General features: G+C 30.9%; 3 protein-coding genes across 3 annotated transcripts; 2 read left to right on the top strand and 1 right to left on the bottom strand.

The window, feature by feature from the left end:
* Positions 1-4793: 4793 nt before the first annotated feature.
* On the bottom strand, positions 4794-5987 carry ENV7 (putative serine/threonine protein kinase ENV7; the record flags this gene model as incomplete). Its single annotated transcript, XM_001647183.1, has 1 exon — positions 4794-5987. The coding sequence occupies one exon, from the start codon at positions 5985-5987 to the stop codon at positions 4794-4796; it is 1194 nt and encodes a 397-aa protein (XP_001647233.1).
* Positions 5988-6425: 438 nt separating this feature from the next.
* Kpol_1002p22 (uncharacterized protein) lies at positions 6426-7031 on the top strand (the record flags this gene model as incomplete). Its single annotated transcript, XM_001647184.1, has 1 exon — positions 6426-7031. The coding sequence occupies one exon, from the start codon at positions 6426-6428 to the stop codon at positions 7029-7031; it is 606 nt and encodes a 201-aa protein (XP_001647234.1).
* A 1488-nt stretch (positions 7032-8519) lies between these two features.
* On the top strand, positions 8520-9389 carry Kpol_1002p23 (uncharacterized protein; the record flags this gene model as incomplete). Its single annotated transcript, XM_001647185.1, has 1 exon — positions 8520-9389. One exon carries the CDS (start codon positions 8520-8522, stop codon positions 9387-9389), a length of 870 nt encoding a protein of 289 aa, XP_001647235.1.
* Positions 9390-11109: the final 1720 nt, after the last annotated feature.

The following is an 11109-nucleotide window of genomic DNA, read 5'->3' on the forward strand; positions in this document are numbered from 1 at the left end:
ACAGATATGATTTCAATTTGTGAGGTTAACCACGAATGTTTTATCATCAAAATTTGTGAATTTAGCATGCGAGAATAAGTAAAATTATGCACGAACAAATACTTTTCTCTGTCTGTTGTTGCTCAAGCAAAATACTGAAACATTCAAACATGAAATTTAGTTCTCAATGAGATTCCTTGCAATATTCTTCTCTATTTCTCTCTTTCTTCAGATCTTTCTTCTTTTTTTTTAAGCTTCGAAAAATTTCCAGATCTGGCATTTCTTTTTATATTTCTTTTTGATCCTTGGGAAGTGTAATTCTTGCGTCATTATGATAATCGGCCGTAGAACTTAATAAGGTTCACAGCAAACCGAAGTAAAAGACAATGCTGCCATATGAATCAAAGAGAATTAGCTGGGTATTATGGTCTTGTAGTTCAATAAATGACAAAATATTACTGTCTGTACGATTTATTATGTAGTTGTCTACCTTTTGTTACTTGAATTAATATGAATCTTGCAAAATGAAGTTAAAAGAAAAGAAAGCACATAAAAATCAATACTTATATCAATGGTTACTAGCTTAACGTAGCAACAAATGTCAGGACATTTTATCGCTTTCTAAGTAATCCTTTACTTAATGCATAGCAACTAGGAGGATACCCTAGTGTAACAATAAGATTCAGGTGCTCACTTTCTTTTTATTGTACACAATAAGCTAGCTGAATTGTCTGTAATTTAAAGTGGCATCATTTTTGTAATGTATTTGAAGATATCATTGGCACTGGTAGAGAGAGCAATTTAGATGCTTTTCTTAGAAGTCCCCTTTCAAAAATGAGTTCTCTTTATTTTGTCTCAATAAAACTTCATTCCAATAATATGAAAGGACCTAGATGTAGAAGACAAAACTAACATGATATTAGCGTTATTCTGAATGAACTCCCAGATAGACTGGTTTTACAAGAAGTTTACCCACTCGGAATGCAGGTGTATATCCAAAAAAAACACCTTAATCCGTTGGAAGTGTTACTTTAAGCACCCTTAGCTCATCGTGCTACATAAATGGGCCAATCTTTAAAAAAAAAGAATAAGCTGCCGGTTTATCAAGAATAGCAAAAAATGATAATAAAATATTTGTTAAACAACGATTGTAGATGCCAATAAACACATGCTATTTCTATTATTGCAATGGTTTACTATATAAACTTCGTAAGGTGCGTGACTTAATTATCTCCATAGGCTAATAATCTTTTATTGGCTGAAAAATGCTCAATTAACCAAACGTGCAGATATAATCAATATATGAAAAAGTAGCAGCAACCTAACTCTACTACGACTTACTATTCTTCCAAGGTATTTTTCATGACTTGAAAATCAATAACGTAATTAGCAATAAAAATTTCCTTACTAACCAACTCCTTAGTAGTTAAGTATTTTTGTATAGGACTTCCTCGACAAATACATCATTGTTTTAGGATAGATACATAAATCAACAGGTTTTTTGGATCATTTAAAGTTTTCCTACCAGTTAACAAGAAAAGTTTACCATTATAGAGAGCTATCATTAATAGTCTCGCTATAATGAAATATCTGAGTATCTGAATATCTCTGCCTAATACTTGAATTATTAGGTTCGGGTATTCACCTATATCGACAATTTTTTTTAAAGACATTCTTTTTACATTAGATTCTTAAAATAACTTTTTCGATTGTTCCGGAAGTCGTTCCATCTTGGTCTAGGTATACTGTGCAGTTGATTGTTAAAGCATAAATTTCCTATATTAGTTTAATTATATTAGGGTTACCTGAGATTCAAGACAAAAGGTAACTTTTACCTGTGTAAAACTTCCTCTAAAAACTGAATAAGGCCTAATTTAGATAAACTGCTTAATTATTTTTTTTGAATGTCAATATCTATTTTAGTCGAAATCTGCAACAACCCATTACTTAACAATAGATAACTGTTATTTTGAGAAATGAGTTGTTAACTGCTAAGCAATTTCTTTTTAAACGGTCAGATCCTACAGTGGCTTTCTGAAAGCTTGGCCTGTTTAACAGTTGATGGAATACAGCGATCACCTCTGCAAGTAAAAGATGTTCCAAAAAGAAACAACTTTTATTCAATTCTTAATGTCTTGCAAACAATAGCTTGTCTGAGATGTATTTTTTGATAATATTTGAGACACTTACAGAGAGGGAAAGTGATAAGGTGATATATAAATAAGATATAAAACTGATACATCTGTCCATAACAGATTATGGGATGTTTCCAATTTGAGACATCTATTTGTTCAGTATTTTCCAAATCGTTAGATTGCAAATCTAATCCTTTCATCATCCAAGAATATTGTTGAAACTTTTACCTAACTGTACAATTAACTGATCTACGTTTAAAAATATACATACATATAAGATGAAGTAGCTAGCTATATTTTAATTTGCAAAAGAAAAGATTTCGAGAAAACCTCACTGTCTATAAAATAATTTTTTGTCTGATAATGATAATCCATATCACTATAATTTCGCCCAAAAAAAGGTTGGGAAGGGAGGATTGACATCTCGTTTGCAGTCTTCAATTGATACATTTATCGTCAAATTATTGTAACCATAAACGAGTAGATTCAGTACAAGTTGCCAAAAGCAGTAGTCATATGACTAAAGTTCTTTTTCCCAAATTATATATTAGACAACTTACGATGACAGGTGAAAAGTGCATTTATCCAGAACTAAATATCTAACATCTTTACCAGCTCCGATTGAGGTGTTATTCATACTTTTCTATAGTTCATAATGAAAAAAAATCGTTCCAATTTTAAACCCACAGTTAATCGAAAATAGAGATGTACCATATCTTATATTTTTCTAACTTGGTGCATTTAAATGATTCAATTTTTTTAAATTCAGTGGCTGATCATTTCTCTTTTAGATATAGTCATTTGTTAGAACTTTAAAGATATGTAATACTGAAAATCAATTGGGATATCAAAGAATTTTTAATTCTAAGCTCTTAATATCCTGAAGTGATCTGCATTTGAAGTAAATTAGAAGTCTTTTATGAAATATTATTTTAAAATTAGACATCACATTAGAGACTATTAATTAGACGTCATGTAATTGAGTGGTAAATTAAGAATAATTAAGGTTATTTATGAGAAAATGATCGCCTTAGATATTCCTTGCAAGTGATAGAGTGACGAAGATTATTTACTCAGAGTATTGGAGATCACATGAAAATTAATCTTGACTTTTCCATAGAATAAAAAATTTAGCGATACTAAAATATTAGTTGATCACATCATAAGAAGAGTTAATTAAGTAAAATGTTTTACTTCATTTGCTATCTTATTCCTGTAGCATTTGGTAGCCTTATATATTTACAATTCATCTCAACCATAGGCTTTGGGGACATAAAAAGTGGAGGAACTCTTTTTCTTTAGAGTCTTTAATTTAGGGCAATTTAGTAATAAATTTGTAAATTACTTTTTAATGTTTCTTGAAATATATAATATAGCTTGAATGGGTGATCCAAACAACTTCAATGAATTATTTAATTGAGACTTTGCCACATCCATGTTTATATATTTGTCACTAGTAATTGATTTATGTTTCCATAAAATTTCATTCCCAATTGTTGGTAGATAGTATAAAAAGAGTACATATTTTATGTTAATTGTTAACTTATGTATTTAAAATTTACTAGTTTGTTCATTAGTTGTATTTTTAAAATGAATTTCAAGAAACAAATCCCATTTTTAATTAAAAAAAGAATAGATCTTCCTTCTGAAGTTCACTCTTAATCCTTAAATACACCAACTGTGAATTTAGATTCTAAAGACATAGTTTGTTTTATTGAACATTTTCGATATTTACCAATATTTTTCAAGTTTTATTGGAAATTATTTCCTAGAAGTGTGTCACTTGATAAATTAATTCTTGGATAATTAAATATTTATCTATTCTGGCAAAAACTTTTAAAATGAAAAAAAGAATAGGAATGTTATTATATATGGTCACCTTTATCAATTGGAATTTTTAGCTACTTTTGAGCTGTTCAATTCGTAAATAATCAATATATGGCCATCAAAGTCCTATTTTTTAAATTTTGAAAAATATTATTATAATATATGTAGTCTTGCATCACTCCTAAAATGAGAGGCTATTAGGTTTCTTACAGAAATAATTATTAAATTAATTCGTTATTAATCTCATAATATTGAAATATTGCTTTTTTATTTTTTTTATTTTATCCTTTAGTTCTTGGTGTCATTATTTGACAGGCTTTTGACCAACATGAACAAATTTCGAAGTAAGAAATAAAGTAAACATATAAAAAACGCCAGATCTCATTTTAATCATTTTTAATATAATACTCACCATGTATCATGTTTTGGAAGCTAAATATATGGGCCAAAGATGATTAATATTCAAACCCATAAACATCGAAGTATTTTAAATAGACGTAGTTTAGATTAAACCTCTAAGGAAGCGACTACCAAGTGTGAAAATGATGTATTTAAATAGAAGCTAAAATATGATATATATAACAATAAATAAATTAATTATTTTACCTAAATGTAATATGTATTTTATTAATATCATGCAGGAAAGGTCAGGATCTGTTCCTAATTTCATTACTGTTCTTTTGAGTGTTAATTAGCAACTCTTGAAATATTATAATATATGACCAACTCATTGAATTAAAAAAATGGAAGTAATATTTCTGTTTGTTATTTATAACTGTGCAGGATAACTAATTTTTACTTGGTCTTCAAGTTTTCATATTGAGTTATCAGTGTCTTTTAAATGGATCAAATTTATACATTATTATTTTTGATTTTCTCTAAATCGTCAATAATCTCGTCAATGGTAGGTCTTTTAGAAGGGTCTAATTGTATGCATTTTTTAATTATTTCGTTAAGTTCATTAATATTTTTAATTGTAACATCTTTAAATATTTCAATGTTTTCTGGAATTGAATACTTACAAGTTGAAATAGAATATACGATAGAAGCACCTTTCAATTGTTCTTCTCTTTGGAAAGGAGATAATCCATAAAGCAGTTGGTAGATTATGCAGCCGAATGACCAAATGTCAGTTTTCTTTGATATTAGATTTATATTTTTATTTAGTAATTCTGGGGATTTGTAAAAAATATTGCAACGATCTTCAATCCATTCTTTGAAATCAATTGTATTCCTTATCATTGTAGTGGGTATACAAGTGCTTAAATCTGAAATAATTGCGTTTAATTGAGAATCCTGAGTGTTATCTATCATTATATTTTCCGGAGTTAAATTCATATGGATGTAGTAATGATTATTTTCTAATTCATTATTAGTCGATGAGGATAAAGTAGCGGAATTATATGAATCATCCAATGGGTCTAGTGGAGAATTATTTTTCAAAGTCGATAAATCGTCGAATTTAATATCGATTTTCGAATAAGTATCTGGAGATGAAATTTTTTCTAATGGATTTCTATTATGTAAATATTTAATACCGTTTGATAGAGTCATTAAAACTTGTAGAACCTGTGAATCATCCCATTGCAATTCGCCGTTAATTATTTGTTTAGTTATACAATTTTGTAAAGTACCCAATGGGTAATAAGGCAATATGATGTAACAAATTTTTAAGGACTGATTTGAATAATCCAATGAAATTGTTTGGTTATTTGATAATCTGAAGATTGAATCGTTATCATCTTCAATTTCCTGTGTTATTTGAAAATCGATCAATCTAATTAGATTATCGTTATTGAAGATTCTATAGTGGTCTATTTCATTTAAGGTTAATTTAACGTCATCTGTGGTGAAGCAAGTAATTTTTTTCAATAGAGCCAAATTGTTAGTGTTATTTAGAATTAAATAGGTGAATGAGGTTGAATTTTCATATAATAAGTTTTTAATAGAGTAAGACTTACCATTGATAGTAATTTCTGAATTTAAATTATTTATGAAACCATCATAACAAAAACAATTTTTCAATAAATTTAAAATTAGTGACATTATTATTATTATTAGTAGATTATAGCCAGTAGGAGGGAAATATAAGTTATATGATATATATGTGTATGGATGTAGGTATGGAAAGTAAATAGAGTTGGAAAGTTGGCAAAAGTATATGGAGGGGGGGGGAACGACAGTGTATAAGTAATTATTGCATATAGAACAGATGAATATATAGTGACACACTTATATTTCTATTAAATACTAGATTAAGAGACAGACAATAGTCAATTGGATAGGTATGAGAAGTCGATGAGATAACGATATGGAAGGGGGGGGTGGGTGGACGGACAATAGGAAAGCTAAAGGTGAAAGCCGAGAAACTTGAATCACATGCCATCACGAATGACGAGGGGGTATATAAATATGGAATGAAAAGAAGAACGTTACCCTGCAAGCAAGCAGGGCAAAGCAATAACGAATACCCTAGTTTCTGGTATGAGATATGGAGAAAACCCTAAACCAACCACGAGTTCGGTTGTTAAACCAGATGAGAAGATATCCTCGATACTACCTGTGTATCTATCAATCGAATGGGGGGGAAGATTGATTCCGTGGAAACTGGAGCTCAAGAACAAAAGAAGCGTTAGAATCTCTGTTACCCTCCCCATCTCTCTCTGTTTTGCCTTACTTTCTAATTACTTGACGCGTTCCTGTATCATTACTGACGGCCAGCAGACTCACGCTACCAAACCAAAGCAAACCACCGGAGAACATGTGTACTGGAAGAAAAGCATCCACGAGGCGCTATCAACCACCCTTTCACCGTTGGGCAACAATCACAGACAGAGAGATGTAAGACACCGACGGGATGGACAAACCTGTAACCAGCCAACCAGCGCGTGGTTTGTTTACATTTGTGTTTACATTTGTGTTTGTGTTTTTATTTTGCAATCGTGTTATTGTTGTTGTTATTGTTGTTGTTGTTCTGTATATTTCCCAAAATTAGCAGCAATAGTACCAATGTGGAAAAGATACACACATCCAATCCACTACGACGACGAGGGGCTACGTACGTTATGGGAAGAGTTTCCAATCAACTAGCAAACAAGCAAACAAACAAACACCATACGCCATCAGCCAACCAACGAACGTTATACCATCCCCCCCAAACAAGAACAAGAACTAGAACTAGAACAAGAACAACATCTGTTTATGTTTCCCCTTCCTATTTCGATTTATATTTCCCTGTTGAGCTAATGCTATTACCCAACTGAACGTGGAAAATGAACAGGAATACCTCCTAATGGACTTTTTCCAATTGAAGTTGAAGTTTCAATTGAAGTCTCACCAGAACACAAGGCTTTGGCAAGAACTATCCTCGCTACAGAGACCTTTTTGCTTCAGATCCGATTCTTGTTGTCCTTTGTACCAAACCAACCAGTGTGCTTTCCCTCCCACTCTCACTCCCACCTTCGACTTCTCGCTGGCGTTTGCTAGTTGTATTCCGTTGCGTATACGAAACTTCTGACATCTATACACATACACATACCCATACACTCTATGCACACGCTACCCTCCCTCCTATATACCCAACCAAACAGGGAAATATAATAATCTAGTCCAAACCATTGCAGGTGCTGAGTTTATTTATAATCTTTTGTATTTCATGTATTTCATTCACTTGTTCTGGTTCATTCACTCTCTCATTGTGTGTGTTTGAGTGTGTTTCTGTCTGGTTACTGGACTTTTGCAATTTTTTTTCCTTTCTCATGCACTGCAATGCAATCCACTGCTATCTCTCTTTCTTTCTCTCTCTCGCTGTCCGTCCGCTTGTCGGTATACGCGTCTTGTCCATTCTCTCTCTCTCTCTTTCTCTCTCTCTCTTTTAGATAAATTTTCTTTTAACATTAAAAACTAAAAACTAAATGCTGAAAATTCAAAATTCAAAATTCAAAATTCAAAATTCAAAGTTGAAAACTGGAAACAACACTTGAGTTAGATTCACTTCACTTTTTTTTCAATTCATTTCATTTCACTTTGTTCTATTCTATCCCCATTGCTTGCTTCAACTCATATCAGCTTTTTCCTATTCTCCTTTATAATAAACTGGATTATACAAGAAAAATTAAATTTATATTAATCTTCAACAACACCAAAGTTGGCATTCTGTTTTTTCATATCTGCAAAACACCAAACCAAATTCTACAAAACACTTCTTTATTCCAAACCCACCTCCAGCTCTTTGGTTTATATTTTTATTTGGTTAACTCTTCCTCTTTTTTTTTTTTTTGGGCTTTCTATTATCAGTTTTTGTGATAACTAACTAAGTTGGATCCTAACATTAGAAATTCAAATTCAAATTAAAATATACATATACAAATATATATTTGCTATTGCTTATTCAATATAATCTAGCAATATTCCAACTTCCAAATCCTGCACCATCCCCCACATCCACAACTATTATTAGCTAATTTTTAGGATACTTTACAGCGACAATTGATTATACCAATAGCACAATCCTTCATTTTTAGACATACTTAATCACCCCCACCTTCCCCATATATTTTATACATACACATTTGAAAAATGAGTGGAAATCCGTACGCTACTGGAAATCCATACGAGGAAAACTATGAAATGGACCAAGTCAACACTAACCAACATGGTAGTGACGATTTCGTACAATTCATGGGAAGTATCAATGAAATAAACCAAGAATTAGATAACTACGAAGATATCATCAATTACATCGATTCTTTACATAAAAAATTATTAAGTGAAGTCAACGAAGACCAACAGCTACAATTGAGATCAAATTTAGATAATTACGTCTCTCAAGCTTCTGATTTACAATTCACTCTAAAGGATAAAATCAAAAATGCTCAAAGATTGGGTCTACACGATCCAAATAAACAAGCTCAAGCTGAAAACTCAAGACAAAAGTTCTTGAAATTAATTCAAGATTATAGAATTATCGACTCAAATTATAAAGAAGAAAATAAACAACAAGCTATTAGACAATATAAAGTTATCCAACCAGAGGCAACCGATGCCGAAGTAGAAGAAGCTATCACAGATGTAGGTGGCCAACAAATCTTCTCACAAGCTTTATTGAACGCTAATAGACGTGGTGAAGCAAAGACAGCCTTGGCTGAAGTCCAAGCTAGACATCAAGAATTATTACAATTAGAAAAGACAATGGCAGAATTGACTCAATTGTTCAACGATATGGAACAATTAGTCATCGAACAACAAGAAAATATCGAAGTTATCGATCAAAATATCGAAGACGCTCAACAAGATGTTGAACAAGGTATTGGTCACACTAACAAAGCTGTTAAAAGTGCAAGAAATGCAAGAAAGAACAAGAGAAGATGTTATATTATTTGTTTCCTAATTGTAGTTGTCATTGTCGTAGCATCTGTTGTTCCTTCTGTCGTTGCTACCCAAGTTTAGTGCATATTTATTAATAAAATTTCATCTCTATTCCCAACTTAACGACTTAATCTTTTTTTGAAAAACTATTTTCACTTCCTCCCATCTACTTTTTTCTACAAGAAAATAATTTACACCACCACTATCACATTCTTCCACCCTCCCTACAAGAACATATACTCAAAATATTATTGAAATTATATTAATGCAATGAACAAAACATATCAAAACAACACGTAATGGACACACAAGACAAAGAACTTGGTATCAGCAAAGCAATTAGCTTTTCGCCAAACCTAATTTAAAACTTTCTCTAAAACAAAAATATAAACTCTGCAAGATTGAAAGAGGGAAAGGAACCAGCAAAAATGATAGTATCAGCAATAACCTTTCTATCATCCGAAAGAAAACATATTTTAATAATGTAAAAATATTGTAATGAGTTTCAATAATATACTAATAACTCCTATTTTTTTAATTCTTTAGGAACATTTGCAGTATTTTTTTCTAATCTTTTTTTTCCAATTGTGTATTAATAATATATCTGTTTAGTAATCTGATAACGTAACTTTTAAGTTCTAATATGTAAAATATTTATAAATATGACCTTTTTAACTTAATTATACAAAAAAATAAAATAAATCAACCAATGACTACAAGAACCTAAATTGTTTCGCATTATGTAATACAAATAAGAATTTGACAAGACTGTAATTAATTAATTATGAGATTGTATGTAACCCTAAATAATTTAGTCCCGATTGTACCATGACTGCTAATTCTTATAATAAATATACGAGTTAACTAGGGTAAACCAGGGTGGAAATAGGGAAGATATATTATTATTCCAAAAACTAGTTTTCAATAAACTTTGGGGATATGAACAAACAATTGGTGCAGTCGCAACTACGGTAATTGGTCCTAAAAGTGTGAATAAATCACAAAGTAAAATGAAAGGCTTTAAAATGTTTTTGGGTTCTATCCTGATGACACGACATGAATGAATGCTAAGAATAGAAATTACATTATATTATATTTATTTACAGTACTACCACTGTGGCACTCATAAACAATATAAATAAATAAAGTCTACTACAAAGATGATGTAACTGATACTAAACTTCCTGATTGTTCCTATTACACCACTTTGAGTTTAGCTTCTCAAGTGTCATCCTATCTGTTGGTGAATCTATCAGATCTCGATTAGTAGGAAATAAAGTTCCATCAGAAGAGAAAACAATTTATAAATGATTGAAACTAGACTCCATTTATATACTCTGAATAAAGTCTACGATATCTTGCCGGTGACAATTAGTTGAAAGTAACAGTTCTTGTTTGACAAGTGAAGTTGAGTTACTATAACTTCTTGCATTCAGATTCTTCGAACGAATTGAAAATTTTTTTCCAAATGATGTTACCCGCACAAAAAGTATTAAAATTTCAGGTTTAGGTTTGAAGCTATTCTTCCCCATACATATAAGAGCTGTGAAGTCAGAAACTCAGTTAAGTTAAAGATTAATACAAAGAAATCCCTTGCTAAACCAATTACATATTTAATTTATGCTGTCCAGATTTCACACCTGTTAAATGTCATATTTCTCTCTTTCTCTCTTAGACTTTTCCTTTTAGAAATACTATCATTCAACAAATAACATGTATATATATATATAAATACAGACCTACATAACTACATTCTTAGCAATATCACCCGGACTCCTGCCTGGGTAGACAATACTAATCG

Source organism: Vanderwaltozyma polyspora, genomic scaffold (assembly GCF_000150035.1).
Source record: "Vanderwaltozyma polyspora DSM 70294 KpolScaffold1002 genomic scaffold, whole genome shotgun sequence".
NCBI classification, from domain to species: domain Eukaryota; kingdom Fungi; phylum Ascomycota; class Saccharomycetes; order Saccharomycetales; family Saccharomycetaceae; genus Vanderwaltozyma; species Vanderwaltozyma polyspora.